The sequence below is a fragment of the Spermophilus citellus genome (assembly GCF_964194105.1).
Source record: "Spermophilus citellus genome assembly, chromosome: 13".
NCBI classification, from domain to species: domain Eukaryota; kingdom Metazoa; phylum Chordata; class Mammalia; order Rodentia; family Sciuridae; genus Spermophilus; species Spermophilus citellus.
In genome coordinates, this window is record NC_138193.1 from 93,704,697 (window position 1) to 93,729,000 (window position 24,304).

At 42.3% G+C, this 24,304-nt stretch overlaps 1 protein-coding gene across 1 annotated transcript in view; it reads left to right on the plus strand.

Moving 5' to 3' along the window:
* Positions 1–16,582, plus strand: part of ALK (ALK receptor tyrosine kinase) — a 671,348-nt gene extending 654,766 nt beyond the window's left edge. Inside the window, exons 24-29 of the mRNA XM_081265286.1 lie at positions 1,255–1,352; positions 3,992–4,084; positions 6,552–6,653; positions 12,775–12,909; positions 13,520–13,610; positions 15,708–16,582. Coding sequence (XP_081121412.1) covers positions 1,255–1,352; positions 3,992–4,084; positions 6,552–6,653; positions 12,775–12,909; positions 13,520–13,610; positions 15,708–16,391 — 1,203 coding nt within the window. The 3' untranslated portion in view covers positions 16,392–16,582. The remainder of the gene's footprint in view (positions 1–1,254; positions 1,353–3,991; positions 4,085–6,551; positions 6,654–12,774; positions 12,910–13,519; positions 13,611–15,707) is intronic.
* Positions 16,583–24,304: the final 7,722 nt, after the last annotated feature.

The following is a 24,304-nucleotide window of genomic DNA, read 5'->3' on the forward strand; positions in this document are numbered from 1 at the left end:
TGAAACACACCCTCTGGGCAAATCCTGGTCCACAGAACCATAATCAGTCAACTGGCCACCAATACTCACTGAGCACCCGGAATATGCCCTGCAACGAGGGATGGGAATCTTGTCTCACAACCCTCAAAGCATCCTACTTAGGGACATGGTAAAATAAGCTCAGAGTAATAATTGAAGTAGATAGGACCCTGCACGACAGTGTGCTGCTGCAGGTCCTGGGGGTTGGGGCATTAAAAGAGGCCAAGGCAGGGACTGGGGTGGGGCTCAGCAGTAGTGCACTTGCCTGGCATGTGTGAGGCCCTGGGTTCAATTCTCAGCACCACATATAAATAAATAAAATAAAAGTCTGTCAATAACTAAAAAAGAGAGAGAGAGAGAGACTAAGACAGATGTCACTGTCAGAAAAGTCTTCACATCCCTCAAGTGGGGGCTAAGGGGTCAAAAGGGACATGTCCCAAGGCATGTGCTATTTCCTTTAGCATGAAAAAGATTTTGTATGGAGCAGCCTGAGGTGGCCCTTAATTGGCCACCCTTAGCCAGGAATCCCAGCAGCTCAGGAGGTTGAGGCAGGAGGATCCCAAATTCAAAACCAGACTCAACAACTTAGCGGGTGTTTGTCTCAAAATAGAAAACAAAAAGGACGGAGGATGTGGCTTCGTAGTTAAGAGCCCCTGGGCTCAATTCCTGATACCAATAATCATCATCATTACAATCAATTGCCCAGCCTTTTCTAAAAGCTTTTCTTTTCAGAATCATTTTAGGTCTAGATCTTCTTGAAGTTTTAAAAAATATTTTGAGACATTTAGATAGAGCATTTATTCCAGGGGAATAAAATGTTATTCCCCTGGTCAGTTTCCTCACAGGCTTGTTTATAAACTTGAGGTACTCAAGTGTTTCTAAGGCTTGAGATAGGATGTGCAGAATAAGGTAAAAAGGAACCGACAGGGGCCACAGGCTGGAGTCCTGCAGTCTGAGCATCCGAGGCTGGCCCCAGGTTAGAATCACGGGGGGGGGGGGGGGGGGGGAGTTGCACATGGACTGAGCTGAGCCCCCCCACAGAGGTGGGAGCCTGGGCTGGTTGGGGCCAGGCCTCTGTGTTTTTAAAGAGCTTCCAGCTGAATTCTAGTGTGTGGCCAGGACAGAGGCCCCTGTGGAGCAGCCCGTCTGCAGCCAGCCTCCAGGCAAGCAGAAGCCAGTTTGCATCTTGTCTGTCCCCCAAGAGATCATCAGTGGATCACTTCTGTCTCCTCACAGAATCAGCCCTCCTCCCTGGCCATGCTGGACCTTCTGCATGTAGCTCGGGACATTGCCTGTGGCTGTCAGTATCTAGAGGAAAACCACTTCATCCACCGGTGAGTCAGACGCCTCGCTCTTCCTGCCACCTCGGCACACTTCCCCACGCCCTCCAGGGCCAGGTCTTCCTCCTCAGAGTGGAAGAAGCAGCCTCTCTCCAGAGCTGTCTGTACTGAGAGAGGAACTGGCTCAGGGCCTCCCCTGCCCGCGTGTGAAATGGGCATGGCGCACGCCCCCTGGCCTGTAGGCTATTCTGCGCCTCCTGTGGGGACTCCTGCCTGCATCTTGAACGTTCAAGTCCTAGATCACCTATGGTTGCCCCATGTAGAAAACTGGGCTCCTTAGGGGGAAGTAAAAGGAGTTCATAGTTCACGTATGACAACAGATAACGCTAAAGCAAGGACCTCAGATTGGTTGGTTTGTTTTGGTTTTGTTTTGTTTTGTTTTGTTTCTATCTAGAGATATATTTGGTAGGGTGTTAATGATACCAAAAAAAAAAAAGGCACTGTACACTTTAAAAACAAATCTTACACTGATTGACATTTCAGTTTTTTCTTTAAAAGGAGTTAAATGCTCTATGGACAAGGAAAAACCCTGCACCAGAACCAACTTATTCCCATCCTCTTCTTCTTCCTCCTCTTCCTCCTCCTACCTCTCACTTGCTTCCCTCAGCCCCGGCACCCCCTCTCTTGCTTCTCGGGCTCTCCTGTAGCCCAGTGGGCACCACTGTCTTCCCATACTTTCCCTTCAGCTTCTCAGTCTTCTCAGAGGCTCCTCGGCAGCAGCCCTAGTTCACATCTCTCTCAGCTTCTTTACCACGTTACCAAATCCTTCCATTTGGGGGCGATACTCAGAACAGGACAGGAATAGGGCCAGTGGAGGTCTCTCGAGTGCATTAAGATCCTTGATCTCCTTTTTGGATTCCCCTGCAGGAGGGATTGAGGTTTTCATTTCTCTTTCATAACGGTCCTTGTCCACCTTTGCCATGTTTTCTCTTTCTCTTTAGCAGACAAGGCCTTTTGGCTCTCTGAACACTTCATAGAAATTCTGAGAAGCTAACTGATGCATCTGGGAGTTTCTTCTTGTTCTCCTCCCAGCAAGTTTGCACAAAGAATGTGTCTGATGACATTTTGCCTCTTGGTTCCTTAGGATGTTCTATGCCCACGTTGACCTGTTTTGTTTTGGTCAGTGGGACACAGCTGCCCGCTGAGCTCTAACTTGCTCCAGCACTGTCTCTGTGGAGCTCAGTGTATGGACCCCCGTACGTGTACACCTCTGAATTCAGAGGAACCCCTTCACTACAGCCACTGGCTCCCCGCTTTTTTGGTTTCATTAAATCTGTTTTCTTTGGCCATGGCATACAGCAATTTCAAGAACGGTGTGTCACCCTACCAATTCTTGGTGTCTTCTATAGTATTACAATACCTTATCAAGTTCAAGATCACTTTTTAAGTAACCATTCTATATGCATCAGAGCAAAAACCCTTCTGGAGCCATACATACCATTTCTAGTCCACTTTGCTCTATTTCTCTTTAGAATTGATGGCTCTCTATACAATAGTTTTTTTTTTTTCTTTTTTGATGTCATTCCTGTTATGCTTTTGTGATTTTATTGGGTCATTTTATGAACCAACGCTCCTCAAATTTCAACTTAAACCTTAGGGATCAGGTCAGCAGCATTAATAACATTCATTTCCCCACCCTGCCGTTACTCTGGATCCTAAGCCATGATCCATGATCTGGGTCATATTTTTTTAATATATCTTAACAGCCAGTTGTTTACTTTCCAAGTTCTTTCTCAACCAAGGTTCAGAACACTCATGAAGTCACCTGAAAATATAAAACCCACCTGTGCTGCCTAAGGTACTTCTTGTGTTTTCTGCATAGAACTTAAAATTTATTAGGGACCCTTTGCAGACTTCTGGCTGCAGCTTTGATGCCCATGTGCAGGTCACTGGGTGAGCAGTGGGAGATTTGAAGTGGACAGTCTCGGAAGGCTTCTGATCCTGCCTCAGAGGCAGACTGCAGGAAAGGGGGCCACGGGGAGCCTGATGACAAAGAAGCCAGCCTCGTGACCTGAAAGAAGTGATGCTCCAGCCAGGGAGCTTAGCAAAACCTGGAGGCGAAACCGTGGCTACTTCTTTTAAAACTAGAAATATTGGGGTATATTGTAACCTACTTGAATCAGATATCATGAAAGTCATGCTGTTCCAGAACTTTCCTTCAAACAACTGGCAAAAACCAACCCATGGTCTGTACCTAATAAGAGCTTCAGGTCAAAAAGCATTTCTTATGCCCATGTATCATGGCTTTTGGCTCAAATTTTTAATAAAATGAAGATGATAATAATAGCACCCTGTGTCTTGCAGGGTTGTGAGAATTAGACATGAAGGACCTAAAACATGCTTAGCACATAGTAAGAGGCCCATAAATTGCTACTGTTATTAGTTATTTTCATTATTGTTGTCCCATTAAGCATTTTCAATTGTTTCCCCTACTCTCTTCTCATTTCCCTGTTAGTTTTGAGGCCTGAAATTGGCAACAGCTGTTTCTTTCACACTGAAGTCTAAGATACCAAATGAAGTATAGGACAGAGGAGGGAACTGTTGGAACTCCAGATTGGAGGTGAAAGCCCTAGACATGGCTACTATACACATATCTTCACTGGATAAAACTGGGGACACTGTTTTCTTCCCAGGGACATTGCTGCCAGGAACTGCCTCCTGACCTGTCCCGGCAGTGGAAGAATAGCGAAGATTGGGGACTTTGGAATGGCCCGAGACATCTACAGGTGAGTGAAGACCCCCAGCCCCCAACGAAGCCTGTCTCCACCACCGCAGCCCTGAGGACTGGCCTGTGGCTGCTCATACCTTCCATCAGCTGATACCTTGTCACCTTCCCGCATGACATTTCCATGAGTTCCTTTCAGGATACAAAACCTTAATTAGTGCCATGCCTGAGGTCTAATTCTAGGACACAGCCACCTGCAGGAATTGACACCAAGTTTTTAATTGGATTGTCTTTCTGGTTCCAACTCTTAATCCTGCCATGTTCTGAGACATGGAATAACCTGGATTCTAAAGATGGGGAAAGCTTCAAAGTAACTTTGGAACTTATTCAATAAGTAACCTTGCAACTTATTCATCCTCTCCCCTTCATGGGCAAGATCTAAAGGACGCCATAGATTCCATCACCTGGGCATGAACACCCAGGGCTGGTGGGACACCAAGAGATGGGGTGTGGTTTAAACCATGGGCACTTAGCTTCATTGCATCTTCCCTGGCCCTTCTTAAGGCTACCTTAAAAAAAAAAAAAAATATATATATATATATATATATATATATATATATATATATATATGGCTACCTTAAATATATATATATATATATAATTTTTTAATTTTAAAAAATAATAATTGCACTTTCATTCTTCTATTCCTCTGTTTCTTCTTTTTCTAATTATTTACAACAGTGACTGACTACATGAGTTAAGTTGCTCCTCTGCATGGTCACTAATTAACCCCTTCATTAACCCTGGGGGTAGAGCAAGGAGATGGTGGCATAGAGTTTTAGCTCTTTGGAGAATAATTGAGATGACCTGGACATTCCTAAGGGCCTCAGCCAGAACTGGTAACAATCTCCATGTGAGAGAGGATACCACTACCATCTTGGGAACCCAGGGAGCAGCACATGGTGGGGCTGAGTCAGTGAGGACCACTCTGGAGCTGTCTGCCACTATCATGATGCAGTTTTCCAGTGTTCCACTTTACCTTCCATACCCAGAGTCTCAGCACTCCTTCCCCTGCTTTCTCAGAACACCCAGGATTGCCTCCAGTTTAAAACGCAAACACTGTGGCATGTCACCCGGCTCTTCCTTCCTTACTAGGGTCTTTGCTCTGACAGCCCCCCACTGTTAGTAAGCTTTCTGTCACTGTGACAAATATCTGAGATAAATAAACTTATAAAAAAGAAAGGATTTATTTTGGCTCATGGTTTCAGAGATTTCAGTCCATGGCGACTTGGCCCTGAAGCTTTGGGTCAGTGGTGACACAGTGAATGATGGCAGGAACTCCTGGTTTAAGACACTTGCCCACCTCATGGCAGCTGAAAGCAAAGAGAGAGAAAAGGGGCTTGGGTCCCAATATCTCCTTCAAGGACATGTCTCCAGGGACCTAACTTCTTCCCAGCAGGCCCCACTGCCTAAAGGTCCCCCGGCCTCTTACTAGCACTACAGGCTGGTCACCAAACACAAAGACTCTGGGGAAATCCAAACTGTAACTGCTCTTCATCCAGCTTCACTAGCTTCTGCTCGCCCACCGACAGTGCCGCAGTTCCCCATGTGCCCACCAAGTTCATGGGTCAGGTATGGCCTGAGAGTGTTCCATCAGTGCCTCTCTCTGAAGCTTTCCCTGTCTCATACAGAGCAAATCCATGCTTCACTTGTGTCACTGAAGACTGTCCCTGTCCACATTACTCTGTGTGTTGTTCTGTTCCTTCCACTGAAATATTTCCTTGGGAGAGAGCTATGACTTATGTCCTCAGCACATGACAGAGTGACCTGATACCAAGTACTCAATACATACTTATTGAAGTAATCAATTAATGTTGGCAGGCTACCTCCCAGAACACACCCAGACTGAGAATATGGCTTAAAAGGTAGATGAGTCCATTGATTTGGTTTTATCAGTGAGTTGCATTAGTGGCATTCCTGATGAACATGAATAAATGAATTCATCTACCTTTTAAGCCAATTCCATGCCTAGTCCCATGTTCTCCCATCTGGGAGTATCCGTGGAAGGCCTCCCCCAACAGCCTTCTAGGTTATTGGTTGAGAGCCCACGTTGAACTAAAGGCTCTGCCTGCGAGCCATGGAGGAGCCGAATGGATAAGACCCAGCTCTGCTCTCAGTTCTCCCATTTAGCATCTTATGTTACTGCAGGTGATCAAAACACACTGTCCTCATAAGGTAGGAGTAATGTTATTCATTTTGAGTTATAATAAACAAAACCCAACAGGGAAATCTAAGCATCTGCTAGCAGGGATCTTAGTCATTGCATAGATCTTTTCTTCTGTGCCTCTAGTGAGCCATTAAATGACACCAGAGTTCTTAACCAAATGATCTGTGGTCCTCTGCTCTTCTCCTGATCCACCAAGGACCTCTCGTTAATTTCAATCCTTTAATGGGTAGACGATGTTGTTGACACTTTCTGTGCAGTGCCGCCTCCAGAACCACGCTTGGTTTCCTCTTCTTCCCCACAGGGCCAGCTACTATCGAAAGGGAGGGTGTGCCATGCTACCGGTTAAATGGATGCCCCCAGAGGCCTTCATGGAAGGAATATTTACTTCTAAAACAGACACATGGTGAGTCTTGCTACTCCCCTCCTCCAGGTATCACTGTGACCTTAGGTACTGCTCTTGGTCTAAATGATCCACACTCTCCTTGGGGAGACCCCAAGAAGGAAATATTTGCTCTACTTCATCACAGTGGTACTCCAGCGTTGGCAGACACCAGCATCATCAGGAAAGCTGCTTAAAGACCCCACCCCAAGATCAGACGATCTGTGTCCGATTGAGAACTTGCCTTTCTAAAGAGTTCTGCAATGATACTGACTTTGCTGGCTGGGTGACCACATGTTGGGAACCTCATGTCATTTTATTTTATTTTATTTTTAATTTTTTAGTTTTATTTTTTAGTTGTTGATAGACCTTTATTTTGTTTATTTATTTGTGGTGCTGAGAATCAAACCCAATGCCTCACACATGCCGGGCAAGTGCACTACTGCTAAGCCACAGCCACAGCCCTCCCCCCCAAGTCATTTTAAATGGAAGATTAAACCTAAGCTCCCTCCGAAAGCATGCACACACATGCATGCACATTCACACGCACACACTCACTTAAAGGGAATCTTTTGAATTGCATTAAACTCCACAAGGACAAAGAATACCACAAAGACACAATTTGGAACACTGGAAAGCTCATGGAGAAGTGGCCCCTTACTGAGGAGAACAAAAATGGACATCCCAATCAACAGTTCAGGTCCAGAAGCAGGCTGTGCACTCGGCCCGGGAGCCCCAGACAGGCCCAGGAACTGAAAAAGAGTTACAGGAAAATTAGTTCAAGGTCTGATGAAGAAGTATCTAAGTCCTCTGGCCCATCCTCTCATCACTAAAGAGTGTCGATGCTCCTTCTGCCATCAAGAGTGGGGCTCTCTCTCCCAGAGATTCAAATGAAGTCCCTCTGGTTTTGGGGACATAAACCTCACCATGGGTGAGGTGCTCTACTGTTCACAGGAATATTTCTTTAAGTCTTAAGGGTATTTGCCCCCTTGGTCCCCTCAGTAGCAAGAACACTGGCAGCCAGGCAGGAGATCAGAGAATCCCTGGAGGCACTGAGTGATGAAGAGAAAACCACAGACACTGGCAAGGGGGGTCACCCGTGTAGCAGGCTGTATAATGGCCACCCAAAGGCCGGAGGTCCTAACCCAGAAGCCTGCGGTTGTTAGCCTATTAGCAAAAGAGCCTTCCCAGAGAGAATTAAGTTGGGAATCTGAAGTGGGTTAGTTTTCCTTGATTAACTGGAGGGAGGGGGAGATTAAATGCCATCACAAGTTTTTTTAATAAGAGGGGGATGGAAAATTTCACACAGAGACAAATAGTAGGAGGCAGTATGACCACAGTGGCAGAGACTGGATCAATGTGACCACAAGTCAAGGGTTCCAACCGCCATCTGAAGCTGGAAGAAGGAACAGATTCTCCCTCTGAGATTCGGGAGGGAACACAGTCCTGCTGACTTGTGGATTTGAGCCCAGAGAAACTGTTTTCACATGCCCAGCCTTAAGAACTGTTGAGAGAACAACCTTAGGTTGTTTTAAGCCAACAAGCCTGTGGTAATTTCCTACAGCAGCCACAGGAAAGGAACACATCCGGTGAAACCATCGCACAGCTGCCCACAGGTGCCAAGGGCCCCTCCCAGAGCCTGGCACCAGCTTTTATTGTTCAGCCTTAAAACAAAAATAGGCAGACAAGAATCAACAAACATTTGAGAAAAAGATTATAATCTGAAGAAAACAAGAGAGGGAACTTGGAGGAAGAAAATGTAGAAAACTTAGGAAAACTTATTTTAAACTATAATATGCTCAGAAAGATAAGGAAAAAACTATTGCAATCATAAGTGAAGGGCAGAAAGTTGTTTAAAGCAATATTTTTAGCAGAACAAAAAGCTCTTGGAAATAAAATATGATGATAGGAATTCTTAAGGGGATGGAGAATAACTCCTTAAAAACATATGTGGCCACTGATATCGATGTCCTTCCAAAGATCACAGGGGTGGGAAAGGGAAGAGATACTTTACAGTGAAGAAACCAGACAAATGTGACCTCAGCCAGATGATCAAGGTCAACAGCAACAGCAATATGTCAGGCTGAGAACACATACCCTTGAGATGATGTAATGCAAATGACACTTTATCCCTGTGATCCTCCTCCCAAACTCACAATTCCCGTCTAATAATGATGAAAACAGACAAACCCAATTGGGGAATATTTCACAAAATTCCTGACCAGTTCCCTCAAGCCTGACAATGTCATCAAAAACAAGGAGAGTCTGAGATGTTGTCAACAGTCAAGAGGACCCTAAGGAAATTTGACAACTAAATGTAACATGCTATTCCTAATGGGATTCAGAAATAGAAAAAGGAAACTCAGTTAAAAAAAAAAAAAAAAACTAAAGAAATCTGAATCAACTGTGGGTTTTAGTTAATAATGTCTTAATATTGGTTCATTAATTGTAACAAATGTACCATACTAATGTGATACTAAAAATAGTGGGAAATAAAGTGTGGGGTATATGTAGTCACAATTTCTTCACAATTTTGAATTGTTCTAAAAAATAAGTTTATTTTTAAAATATTCTGAAATAAATGTAAAATAAATAGGAGGGTTGGAATAAAGAGTTAAATAAGTCCTTTGGAAAATAAAACAACTATAAAGAGATGGAATCCATAGGAAAGAGAATTAAGAGGATTAGACCAATAGATCCCAAAAGCTAACAAAACAGGAGTCCCAGAAACAAGAAACAGAGGAAGTGAAGAGAACAAAAACATCAAAGACATAAGACAAGATTTTCTAGAATAGAACATGAATCTGCAGAATGAAAGCATCCACCAAGTGCCAAGCACCATGGATAAAAAGAGCCACACAAGAGCACATTGTCATGAAATTTCAGACCAATAAGATTCTTCATGCTTCCAAAAAATATAATAAACAGAGATCAAAGACATGGAATAGCTTAACAACACAGGAAACACAAGAAAACGATGCATGAATAGTCCCCATTCTGAAAGGCTTACATTGAGATAATGGTACAAGATGGTAGAACCCACAATGGCGGTGCCCATGTTCAATAATGTAAACAGGAGCCTTTGTTCTTTACAAATCAGACTTGCCTTAACTTAACCCAGGGAATCTCAAAGTGGGGACCATGGTTTATGGGCATCAGCATTACCTGGAAACTCGTTAAAAATGAAAATCCACAGCCCCCACTTCAATCCTAATGAAGCAGAAACTTTAGGGGTGGGGTCAGCAATCTGTTTTAACAAGCCCAACAGAGGATACCAACGTGCACCAATGGTAGAGCACAAGCTACCCAGCCCATCCAGAGGTAGAATAATGTGATTTAGTAATTGTTCTGAACACATGTATATCCTATGACCCATCTGATCTTTTAAGAATTTACTTTAAAGAAAATTTGATGCCAATAGACTTGGGAAAGGATATTCATTTGCACACTGTTCACAGTCGAAAAAAGGCTTCAACCTGACTCTCCATCAAACAGGGGGTGGAAAAACAAACTGGTTTGTTTTCATCAGGGAAAACTGTTCAGCAGTGTAGAAAGGGTAAAACGCATGCTAAGCCTGCATGTATCGACACAGACACATCACAAAAACAATATAAAGAATGTCACAAAAAGGAATAGGATAATATTTAAGTATAACTTTACAGTGCAAAAAAAAGTTCATAATACAGATTCTCTTGTTTATGGCTTCAAATGTTGTTTAAAAATGTGGAAACACAAAAAGGAAAAACACATTCTTATGTCAGTGGAGGGGAGAAAGAAGAGATGCAGGTGGGGCTTACCTATATGTATTTTTATTTATTTAAAAAGAAAGGGAAAACTGACATGAATAAGGTAAAGTAATAAGATCTAGATTCCTTAAAAAAAATACAGTGACCTCCATCTACTGTCTTCCATTTATCAATCAATTTAAATCTATCTGACAGGCAGAAAACATACAGCTGTAACTATTTAGGCCTTGCTGCCATTGTTTTGCTTGATCTTGCCTGCTTTGCTTTGCATTGGGTGCAAAAATACCCCCGGAGAGAGATAATATAATGTGCCAGGAAATTTGTAGGTAACAGAATCCTGGAGATCTAATTATCTGCTCCAGTCTGTCTTAGGGCAGTTGAGTTGGAATCTTTGCTTCAACCCTCTCATCCGAAAAATGTGGAAAATATCTTTGCCCAATCCAACTCACCAAAGTCTTTGAAATGTTACCAAGATGACAATAAAAGCATTTCATGTTCCTTAGAAGAATAGTTTTCTACAATTTTCATGATGATATTTATTAATAGCAGAAAACTACATCAGTATACTACAACAAAGACAGGCTTTCTTTCTTCAAAATAATCACTGTTAAATTCAGGGTTTAAAATAAAATTATAACCAAAATATCAAAGGAGGTTATTTTGGAACATGATTTAAAAATCTTAAAAATTGTTTAAAACAGGGGATGGGGGTAGGGAGGGCTGGGAATATAGCTCAGTTGGTAGAGTGCTTGCCTAGCTTGCACGAGACCCTAGGTTAGATCCTCAGCACTACCACCAAAAAAAAAAAAAAAAAAATGTTTAAAACAAATAACAGACAAGAACTTGAACACTTTTTAAAATTTATTTATTTATTTACTCTTTATTTTAGTATTATTTATGTGTATGTGGTACTGAGGATCGAACCCAGTACCTCACACATGCAAGGCAAGTGCTCTACCATTGAGCCACAACCCCAGCCCCAAGAACTTGAACACTTTTTTTAAAAAAAGAAAGAAGAGAAAAATGCCTTACTAGATGGAGGGGGAAAAATATGCAAACAGTAAAACAGAATGGTATCTATGTGAGAAGCAGACAAGTAGATGAAATGATTAGGCCTAGAAAAGATGTATCATTAGTCAAGATTAAATTTCAACCGAATTTGAGTATAGGAAAGAACAAACTCAACAAGAGCAGCAAGTGTTTACCTAATCTTTGGTGAAGGAAGGATTGTATGACTATAAATTAAATGAAGGAAATCCTACAAAAAATTATAAATAGATTGGACTACCTAAAAATGAAAATCTTTGGTATGCTAAAAAAGTAGGGTTAGAAAGCAACTCAGAGAAGTATTTGAATTTTTGATAAAAGGTTAACATCTCAGATACATAAAAAGAACTGCCCTGGGCCTGTGTATGACTCTTTTAGATACCAAAATTGATACCAAAATAATATGCCCCAGTAGATAAAAATGGGCAACAGACATGAACAGACACTTTGTGGGAGAAAAACTGAACTGGATTTATAAACACTTAGGAAGACATTCCCCCATGTTAATTAGCAAGTCAATAAACATAATTTAAGACATTTAACCATTTTTGCTTTGAAGTCAGTAAAAGTCCTCATTGTTAACAAGCATATTCAGTGTTGATGAGAGTGTTTGCTATACTCTTGTTCAATGTTGACAGACGAATAGTGAAGCATTAGGAATCAAATCGACATTATGTATCAAGAATGTTTCAATGTTTGTATTTTGTGATGTACTTGTACTAGAATTATTCTTTATTTTACTATTATTCTAATGTAGTAAATCAGAGAATTAATCCTAAATAAATCCTCCTTTTGGAAATTCACAAAGATGTTCATCATGGAGTTAAAGATCTTGAAAGTTGTGGGCTGGGGCTGTAGCTCAGTGGTAGAGCACTTGCTTAGCACATGTGAGGCACTGGGTTCGATCCTCAGCACCATAAATAAATTAATTAACTAATTTATAAGGGATTTTGAAAATTGAAAGCAATATGATAAGGCAAATTAAGGCCCAATTATTCAATGGACTACTTTATCATCATTTCAAATTTTTGTTCACAAAATTAGCATGGAAAATGTTTTTGCTAAAACAAAATATGCAAAAGCATCAAGGTTCAAAATTACATATTGAATATAATTGCAATTAGGTAAGAAAACAAAAACAGAAATTCGACCGAAATAAAAAGTCACATGTTGGCAGCAGTCATCTTTCCATAGAGCATCATAATGTGGTACTTCTCATTCCTTTCATTTTTCTATCTTAAGATTCCTCTATTATAGATAAAGGTATAATGGGGAAAGAGATTAAAATTTTGCACCTGTGTTCACGTGTACACATGTCCACACCCGTCCCCGTGTCTTCTATCCATGCTCAGGTCCTTCGGAGTGCTGCTGTGGGAGATCTTTTCCCTGGGGTACATGCCATATCCCAGCAAAAGCAACCAGGAAGTCCTGGAGTTCGTCACCAGTGGAGGACGGATGGACCCACCTAAGAACTGCCCTGGGCCTGTGTATGACTCTTTTAGGGCACTTCTACTAGCCCCTGAGCATAGTTTTTCCTTTAAAAAGTATCTAAAAAGTATTCCTTAAGCTGGAGGGGCAGGTGGCTACCTTCAATGGAACATGCCCCAAGAGAGGCATGTGTCTATAACTTCATTGAGATGGTTAGTCTTCCAGCCCCTCAGAGGCAAGACTGCCATCCTGGCCAGAGGCTGAGGATTCACAGGTCCACACTCCTCAGACACGCGTGTACCAGATTCACCCACCCCTGCACCCTAGATCCTGAGTCTGCTTTAATAATATTCCTGTTTGCTGTGTTTTTTACTCTCCTATCTGGCATCCCTCGCCTCCTTCCATCAGTAAGACAGATAGGAAATAGAATATTCTGTCCCAGAAGTGGCTTTAATTCAGGAATGAATATTTGATATAAACACCAGGATGTCTGTGTTAATGAGCTTTGATATTAACACTTCATGTCAGGCTAATTCCCTAATCTACCAGCAGGGGACAGCACATACTGCCTACCTGGGTCCTACATGAATTACCGCCCTCAAAAGATAGGTACCAGTTCTGACCCCATCTGGAAGTGCTCTTCCTGACTTTAATTGCTTATTCTTCTAGATACCGGATAATGACTCAATGCTGGCAACATCAGCCCGAAGACAGGCCCAACTTTGCCATAATTTTGGAGAGGATTGAATACTGTACCCAGGTAAAAACATGTTCTCCCCTTAACCAGCAATAATTTTATATGGAAAAGTCCTAAAGATAGCAAATACAAAGGTAGGAAATGAAAGGCAAACCAGTCAGGGAACAAGACTGATGATCATGAGAATGAATATTCATCACCTCTATAATGAAATGATTGGTGTCTCATTTTGCCCATTTCATACAATAAATCCTAGTAACTTCCAGTTTCTTCACCAGCATGTGATACAGTGCCAGACAGTAGTAGTAGAAAATCAATTCAATTCACAAATATTAACTAAGTCCCTGCTGGAGATCTAATGTTTTATTAGGTGAAACTGGAGCTTCAAAGAAGGATGAAACACTCCTGCTCTCAAATAGTTTATAGCCTGGCTGGAGAAATAACAACATCTGAACTAAATCACAGTGTACAATTGCTCACTCATATGTCCAAGTTAGAAGTATTAAGGGAATGAAAATTCAGAATAATCTGGAGAAAATTTAACATCATCTCTAGTACTTGTGTAGATTTGGACTACACAAATCACTTTTCATGTATTTCATTTCGTCCTCATTGAGGGACATAAGACATCCCATTTCACAGAGGAGGAGCCAGGCCAGGAGAGGTTGTCCAATCCTATACTGAATTTTCCCTTCTCCCCACTCATCTCTAGCAGACACCTGCCTCCCACCTCAAGAAGCACACAATTCATCGAAGGAGAATTCCAGTTTCCTCCTTGTCCACAGTGTAGACTTGCCTACCTCTGCAGTCATTGGTACACCCCGCCCCCCAGGCCTCCTCCTCATCCCGGTGTCTGTCACCTACTGTCCCTGGGGATTATAATCATCAAGTTATCTCCTCTCTTCCTGCTCTCTGCTTTCATTATCTTTCTTTTGGCTCTTGTTCTGCCAGAACGAGAATACTGATGAGAATATTCCAGAAAAATTCAACAATTCAACCACCTCTCTAAATTCCCTCGATTGGGACAAAAGATAAAACACCTTTTCCAAACTAGAATCACTTTCTAGCCTCACCATCCCACACTCACAGGCCTTTTAGCTCAGCGGGTGAACTGACATCTTCCTGTAGATGGGCTTCATTGGCGGAGTTACTGGAGTTCTGTCAAAGAATCTTGTTTGATGGCATACCAGTTTACAATGTTGTAACACAAATGGAATACATCTACCTAAATAGAGATACCTTCCCTAGAGTATTTTTCTCCAAAATATATAAAAGCCCTCTCAAGGTGGGCAGTTTTACACTTGCATATTTTAAATTACTTGCTATGGAAAGGTTATTTTTTTACTGATGAATACTGAACCAATGTGCTCTTCTGTTAAACTCAAGTTACAGGCCCTTTTCCCTATTTGCATGAAACATTAATGAATTAGATTCCCCCAGAGTTACGTTTTCTTCCACGAATTTCCCTTAAATCTCTAGCAACTGCTTCTACTTTTCTATGTTACAATCTATTGCTGTAAAAATTATCTAGCACAAAGTTGTTCTTGCAAATGGTTTTCCTCATAACACTTCAGTACTTCCTGAGCCCTCAAGGGACCATTCACATCCAAACCAGTCAAAAACCCCTGCATGGTGACATCAGCATATGGAATGATGTGATAACACCAGGGAAAGTCACCATCAAGCGAACCTACTCAAGTAGCAGGAAACTGGAGGAGGCTAGGAGCCCACAGTCTGCCTCTCCTCCCCTGCCCACAGCACACACACACACACCTGAGGTCAACACAGACTTCTTTTTAGTTGGAAATATTAATTCTTGATAATAGACTGGAATAGTTTTTAAAAAATACAATTTTAAAAAATGCATTAATCAGTGTAATTTGGGTCAAGGGCAAAGTCCCACTCCCCCGCCCCAGGCAGTGCGGGGCTTCCCTGCACCCGGGCTCGGGCTCCTAATTCCACCCAGTGGGCTCCTCCAAGGCCTTCAAGGTCAAGGGTGATGCTTTATTCGGTTCCTATTCTCAGGGCTTATGAATTAATATATTCTCAGTGTATCCTGAACGGTCTCCTTGCCTTAAAGTTTAGATGGCTTCTAGGGTACCTTCCGGACTCCACATTTTCTGCGATTCGGTGTTCATGGGTCCCTCTCTCCTCCCATAGGACCCAGATGTCATCAACACTGCGCTGCCCATAGAATATGGCCCGCTCGTGGAAGAGGAGGAGAAAGTGCCCATGAGGCCCAAAGACCCCGAGGGGATGCCCCCTCTCCTGGTGTCCCCGCAGCAGGCCAAACGCGGGGAGGACCGCGCCCCAGCCGCGCCCCCGGCCCTGCCGGCCCCCTCCTCCGGGAAGGCTGTGAAGAAACCCGGCGCTGCCGAGGCCTCCGCGCGCGTCCCCAGAGGGCCAGCCGCGGAAGGGGGACACGTTAACATGGCATTCTCTCAGTCCAACCCGCCAGCAGAGCTGCACAAGGTCCAGGGGTCCAGGAACAAGCCCACCAGCTTGTGGAACCCAACTTATGGCTCCTGGTTTACGGAGAAACCCACCAAAAAGAACAACCCTCCAGCCAAGAGGGAGTCACAGGAGACGGGACGCTGTACTGTCCCGGCCGGCGCAGCTCCCGGCAGACTCGCGGGGGCGTCGCTGCTCCTGGAACCCTCCTCGCTGACTGCCACCATGAAGGAGGTGCCTCTGTTCAGGCTGCGTCACTTCCCTTGTGGGAATGTCAACTACGGCTACCAGCAGCAGGGCTTACCTTTAGAGGCCACCACTGCCCCCGGAGCCAGTCATTACGAGGACAGCGTTCTGAAAAACAAGAACAAGGCAAACCACCCTGGGCCCTGAGCCCGGGCCACTTCCTTCTCTCTCCTGGAGAGCCCATGGGACAGGGGGAGGGGAGGTAATGGCTCCATCACCAATCAGAGACCAAATGTCACTTTCATTTTGTGCCAATTTGTTTCGAAGTGCCACGTTTTTTTTAAAAAAGTGTATTCTCAAAATGCTTTAGAAAGGTTTTGAGCATGGGTTCATCCTATTCTTTCAAAAGAAGAAAATATAAAAACTGATCACTACCAGGCCCTATTGGTTGCATAAGGTTTTTTCCGCATGGTGGTTGTATACTTCTTAATCCTTATGCTTCTTTTAACCTGTGTGTGCTCTGCTTCAATGTCGTCAGAACCAGCTGCTTACATGTCTCGTGGTGGGAGTAAGAATGTTCCTCGTTGATGTGGACATGAACCATTGGAGGGGTGAGGGATGGCGAATAAAGGAGCTAATTATAATGATTCAGCATGGGGAAAGACTTCTTCACTCGGAAAAGAAAAACCATAGACCATTAACTGAAATATCACTTTAGATGATGGGTAGATAGCTAATTGTTCTGATTCCTTGCCAATTATCTTTTTTAAAGTGTCGTGAATAGTTCAGTAGTATAGAGAAAAAAAATATGTGAATATGCTCATCTAAACAAAATACATACATCCCAAGTGCTTTGAGTATGATGAAACACCAGGACAGATCCAGAGATTCAAACACCCTATTGACATACCTCATGCCTTAAGAAAATCCTCCTCCTAAAAGTGAAAAACTGAGTGTGAGGTTTCCTACTAGATTTGAAATCACGACTTAAATTACTTGCTTTCAAAATTGCCACTAATTCAAATCTATTCATCTATTTTAAAACAAAAATCTTAAGCAGAGAAGTGTGGAAACATATCCATTTGGAGACATTCATTTCAGTACATCTCAGGCCAAAAACCTTTGAACAGTTTCAGTCATGAAGTTCACTGTGCTGAAGTTCTCCCTGTCCTGATGGGCAGGGTCCCTGGGGGACCAGGCCCTCCAGTGGTCCTAGGAAAGTATTGCGGCCATAACCTCCCCGGCCCCATTCACTTGAGTTTTCTGACCCTTAATCATGTGATCCTAGTATATTGGGACCAAATATGTTGAAATATTTATAGGATAATTTGTATAGCTACCAAATGCAGATTAAAATGAAGATTTTTTTCCCTCTAGGCGGCGAAGAGGAAAGCAACTAAGGAAAGCTTGGAGTGTAGGGGATGACACTGACATCTTATTGTGGGAGTTCTACACCTGGTTTTCACAGATGAAATTTATTTCTATAAAACTGCATCAGGAACCCATTAAAATTTATATACATGCTTATGTAATGTTTTGATCTCTAAGTGCTCATTTCATTCTTTGTGCTTCTCCTCTATGCTCGTGTCCAGTCTGTTTCCCGGTGGTAGCATCTCTTTGGGAGGAAAGCATTTTCTGTTACTTGCTATGCATGAAACATTCCCAAGCAAAGGGACTGCAGGGCGGGTAGGTGCATATGTACTTTTCTTCCAATCTTCTCCTTTTTATCTATATAGGAAGTATCAGTTTGAATGAAGAGAGGTATTGTATTCTACACCAAAACCAGAAAACTATTCATTTCCCTTAAGGCAGTTGCCTGGTCCCAGAATTGGTGGTTCTGTGTATCTGTAGATGCACTGGTACCTTGGGGATTACTTTTATTTATCTGCCCAAAATATTTTCATCAATATACATGAAGCTGAAACATCCATGAACTCATCTCTAAATAACTATCCGTAAAGTATGGTTCATGCCAGGTGCAAAGTAATCACATAAACTCTGTTCCAGCTTACAAACCACCCGGAGAGGCTCTAGAATTTCACGCTGAGAAACACTCTCTCCTAAAGGATAACAGAAAACAATTCCACTTTACATCAGTAACACCAGTAACCAGTTAAGAAGGAACTGTGCCACATGGTTAAATAGCCAACTCCTTATTGTAATAGATGGGGGAGGGGTGGATCATAGCCCTTTCCACTCTTAAAAAACAAAATGCAGGTTGTGCCTTACTACCACGGAGGTTGATTTGTTGCTTTTCTCTGATCGTCTTTGTTGGTCAATGTTCATGTAAACAATAGTGGAATCTTAAAAGCCTGTATACATGGATACGGAAATAAACAACTCCACACTGAGATATTATGCCCTCGAGATGTTTCATTGAAGTTGGTGTAACCTTAGGTACCAGCATGATTAACATAGACTACTGTCCACTGAATGCTGCTACAGCCATTTGGCTACAGCAATCCAGGCAGATGCTGTGGACTCTAATAAATTTATTAACTATGATAACAGGTTCCACCTAGAAAGTGGACAGACACAACTGAAGTTTGCAGAAGTCATGTTAATTAAACCATAATCTAGCATAATTATTTATATTCCACATCAATTAAAAAAGCCATCAAAAGGTTACAACAGTTCCACTGGGAAACTAGCAATTTGTGAGGAATGACCAGTTTGTCAATGCATGGCTCCTCACAATTATAGCAAACTGAAGGAGCAGGAATACACTTTTTTTTTAAGTATGTTCTACTTAATAGTTAAAAGACTAAATCTTCTTCCACTAGGGTAGAGTCTAGAGTCCTGGCTCCCCTGGGTTATCTGACCCAATGATTCCCCCCTATATAAAAGAAGGACAATAACACTCCTGTGCCTTATAGTTGCCCTGTGGGAGAGCATAAACTGTGACTGCACAGCACCCCTTACACCTGGGGAGTGACATGAGGCTGGGTGGGTGGGGGTCAGCGTCTGTGCGCCTCCTACCCTCCCATTCAGCAGTTCTTGTCCACCCAATGGAAAAAGAAGAATGGGTCAACGCTCTACCACTGTAGAACTAGGTTCCAAGTGTTACAATAAGCACCACAGAATGAAAACTAATTTGAGCAATTATTTTAAAAAATATTTTTGGCATCTCCATGTAATTATTTCTTGGTCAACCCTAGGGCTGTAAGATATTACGTAACTGCAGGTTGACTTCATTCTTTAAAACATAGCTGGGCTACTTTAATAGATTTTCTCTAGTAATACAGCAAGATGAGCTTTGCAGACCAAAAACGAGACAGGTATGAATTCAGACCACTTTAAGTAACAGGCTCCCCATGACAAGATTCATAAAATTGTATGCAGTGTGTTGTCAATCTGTCTGTGGCTAATGATTTTTTTAAATGAGTCCCTGAAGAATCCACATTTGACTTTGCTGATTTCATGACAACAGATGGTTCCCCAAGTTGTGTGAACACAAAACCACCCCCACGTGCCTGAGCTCCTCACCAGTATGCCCTGAAATCTAAGAGGATGACTGAGAACAGAGGAGCTGTTAAGATCGTTTTCATTTGGTATCCTGCGCAGGTACACTTGGTTTTTAATGCACTCCTGGAGTACAAAGGTATTGTCTAGCTCTGGCTCATCAAGGAGAAGAACTTGGAGAAGTTTCATAGGAGCAGACCAACATAAAATTAGTGAGGGAGGGGACCTATAACCACAAAACTAGAGCAACGTCCTCCCTGCTTCATTCAGGGCAGGGAATGCACTGGGTGCTCCCCTCTCATGTGACAATGGCACCATCAGTCTACCCTCAGAAAAGCTGCAGGTACCAAAGTCTGTGTAAGTGTCCACCACTGTAAGTTCCTCTTCTGACACCCCCTCAATCACTCTCTGCGCTCCCACAATCTAAGGCCTGCTGCCTCCTCGTAAGCAATCCCTTACAACTCTTCCTCCACACTAATGTGCCTTTGCTAGGCTCATTTCTACCCATCTAAAGTGATATTTCATTTTATTTAGCCAACTGAAACAACTCCCAATTAGAAGAGAATCCCTCAGGTCAGTTGAAAGCCTGGCACAACTCTCCCTGGAATATTTACATTTTAATAGTGGCTATTTAGATGAATATCAGAGTGATAAGTTCTAGATGTGTATGTCATCTTGGATAATTTAGCACTCATCAATTACTTGAAAAACAACAAGCGGACTGGGCAGTAGAGGAGACACTGGGTACCAGACTGCAATTATCTACCTACGGGACTCAGGCAGGTGACTGAAACGCTCATTTGAAAAACCAGTGGTTTGGTCTCAAAGGCCCCTTCTAATGTTGAAGTCTGAGGTTCTGTAAGATTTCATCTGTGAAAGGTAAGCCCAACACCCAGACCATAATCAGTAGGGGTGTGTGTGTGTGTGTGTGTGTGTGTGTGTGCGCTTGACTCTTAATTCACTTAGAGCCAAAGTCAAATAATTACGAGCGCAATCCTATGAGCCAAATTGAATATTTATATAGAAGCTAACCAGAAAGTTTGGCATCAGTTCTGTGTTTTCCCTTACTATTCAAAGATCTCCTTAACCAACCTACAACCACTACCATACAAAAAGAAGTCCATCAGGAGAGATCGGAAATAAGCAGTTGACAGGACTAGGTGTCACATCCTTTTAATGATCATTATGCCTTAAGTGTCACACTACTTATTTTCTTCAGTTATATTTTGCTACAACTGCAGCCTTATTAGCAAAGTAAAATAATAAACTCATTTTTAAAGCTTACCTTTCACCACAGAGAATATCTAATGAGACACCCACGCCCTCTGTCCGCAGGCGATTTTCACCTTTCAGTGCCCATTCCCAAAGCAAGGTAGCAAAGCCCAGAATAAGCCAGGTGTTGGGACCAGGAGGTGTCTGGACCGGGGCGTCCCTCAACATGGGTGTCCAGGTGCTGTTATGATGGGGAATTCATTGAGGAGTCCTCTGTCCCAATTACCTTGGAAGAGAATCCCTCCTTTCAGGTTTATATAGCTCTCCACCACTGTTGGAAGGCAGGGTCTGGAAACCTATTGTGAATAAGACAGCTTTATAATGGATCCTGAAATGTGAAATCTAAAAAACAAAGCCAATTCAAACATCCCACAAAGATAAGGCCTTAAAGGCTGTAGGCAAGTTTCCTACGTTTTACTGCTCCTAATAGTTGAGGGAAAAAAACAATTTAAATCTTTCTGCATTACTCTCAAAGTAACATTTATGTAGTATTTCACAGTTCTCAAAAGAAATAATTTCAAAGACAGAAATTCTTTTTTCTTGTGTATGTACCAACAAGCAGCTGGTTCTGTTTTTAAAAAGACGAGAAACTGAAGCAGAGCCTCACACTGGATTTTCCTCTGTCACACACCAGGGAGTGTGAAGTGAGGCTGCAAGAATCTTGGGCCATTTCTTAATTCCCTAAGCTCTTATTTTCTTCAAGAAACAGAGAAGATCACTTTGGGGAAATTTTGATCTTTTTAACTGATATGTATAAACCCACTGGAATGCTCATTAAAAATCCATCTTTATTAGCAAGTTCATAAAGGGTACCCATGCTCTTCTGCTGTGCTCTTCTGCTCTGTGATATTGTCTATAATAAACAAAAGCCATTTCCCCTGCCATCAATATGAGCCTCGTTGTGACTATTAAAATTCATTTAAAAACCCATTTGGAGATCCTTCCCCCAAGGTATCAGAGGGTGACACCCCATCCTTAACAAGAACTATCGGGGGCAGCCAATGTCATTAACACTGTTGACTGTGTTTTAAGATGAGTCTGAGAAAGAAGAAAAGGGATGGCTGGAAGCTGTACGCATCATTTTAGCACAATTCAATTCCATGTCAGTGTGATTTGACCTGCTATGTGAAAAACAATCATTCGTTCAGTCTTCAATGAGGTGAACCTACTTTGAGCAACAGGAGGGTAGCTAAAAAACAGTTTTCTTTGTTGAATAACAAGCATGGTACTTTTTAAGATTGTTGATAGGGACAGGGCAGCCATCACGAAGCCACGAAGAACCCTAGTTGGCTGTAACTGAAAGAACTGAACCTCCGCAAGACTGATGTGGGTCCAGGATGGTGTTTAGTTTGGATATTTAAACCTCCTACACTTCTGAGGCTCCCGTTTCATTTTATTTAGCCAATTGAAACAACTCTGAGAAAAAGCCCAGTCCTGAGACCAAAGGGTTCTGTTGGAGAACATGTGTATGACTATTTACTCTGCAACAGACCCAGATCTGGGTACACTTTGAATTGTAGAGCTGCACTTCAACCAGACTTAGCATCTTGTAAATGACACTGGTAATCACTCAGGACAGGTTTATATGAAGCTACAGGCCTCAATTGAGACACTTAGAATATCTTTACATGATTCAAAACTCTGTCCCTCCTCAGTATCACTGTGACCATATTTCCTTATTTGAAAGGTGCAGTAAATGAGAGGACTCGCTATTGACTGGCCATGAAAACTCTATTTATTAGACTTTTTGAAAAGGTAAGAGGGGAAAAGTCTCCCCCAGACCTTGATCCTACTCTCCTCAAGGGAGAGCTATAAAAGAGAAAAAGTCTCATTTTCATCAAGCAGAGTGAACCTATATTGATGTCAGTGACATGTGCCCATCTCCTCTAATTCTACCATAAGAACTTCCCTCCTGTAAAAGGAGAATTTGCAAAAAGTTTGATAGAAAAATATTTTGCCTATGCAAAAGCATCATGTTCCACTGTTCTAAAATCCAAGAATTCTAAAGTTGAACCTGATCAGTCTATTCAAAAGCTTCATTAAGAATGTTTATGTATTCACAAAGCTTATGTGACACTGTAAATAGGAGCCAATGTAACAAGGGATGTTAATAAACAATATTTAAAATATATGTGATAATGTGAGTTTTGTATTAACTACTGTCCTCATATTATAAATAAATGTAGTGAAGAAAAGAACATGAAGAAAAATTTTTAAATGAATTCTCCCCTTGGCTTACAATGTGGTGATATATATACCCTTGGGCCAATCATTTAGATAACAGATAACTGGTAAACAGTTAAAATTTCTATATGTTTTTTTCAATTAAGAATGATTCCTAACACATTGGTCAGTCAGAAAGCATATGATCACGCATTCTAAATAGGTAGCCTCAAAATGAAAATATTTAGCGCTGGAGACCCATGTTGTGCACACTGGCATAGGATCCAGTTCTCTACATATATTAGAGATGTTCTCTAAATTATTACATCAAAACAGAAGTTCAAAGACAGCCCCCAGTAAAACAGACAGGGAGCTGCCTCCATGACCCTCTTGGGTTCCCCCTTCCCTCTTCCTGCCCCTCAACATCTTTTAATCTCCAACCTGTCACTCTGTAGGGACAAAGTTGGGTCACTGGACTCAAACCTTTCTGGTCCTCTTTCCTCCTTTCTAGGCTTTGTCTCTCAAAGCCACCTCTCTACTGCAAGCTAGCTGTGTGGCAACTGGACATTAAGCAACCAATGGCCTTCCCAGTCTCTGCTCCCTCTGCGGATCTTGGCTGAGCATCTACCAGATGCCGTTACTCTAGGTGTGGAGATAAAGCAATGGACAAAGCAGGTTTAAATCTACCCTACCCCTCAATTTAGGGACTCATGAGAGGAATAATAAACAAAAAGTTAGGCATGGCCAAGGGTGGTGGATGCTAAGGAGAAAATGATTTGTGAGAGGGAGGAGGGTGGAGGGGATTCATCCCAAGATTACAAGGTCTCAGTCCACATTCAGCAGCTATCCGAACATTTTTAAGCACTTAAAATTATTCCCCCGACTTACCCTAAAAAGCAAAAACAAAGCTTTTCAGTAGAAAGGTGATTGCTTTTTGCCTCAATTCAAAGTGTTCTCTCATGTTCTAAATGAATCCCAGGCAAAGTTAAGTGATCTTAAAAAAAACTATAGAAAAACATCTTGAAACGACTCTGTTCTTCAAAATAATACTAACAGGAGGGTAGCTAAAAAACAGTTTTCCTTGTTGAACAACAAGCATGGTACTTTTTAAGATTGTTTATAGGGACAGGACAGCCATCACTATGGGGGGAGAAAAGCCCAGGGCACAGGTGCCCTCAGTTACTAAGAGAAGAATTGTAAACAGGGTAAATGACAAGATACCA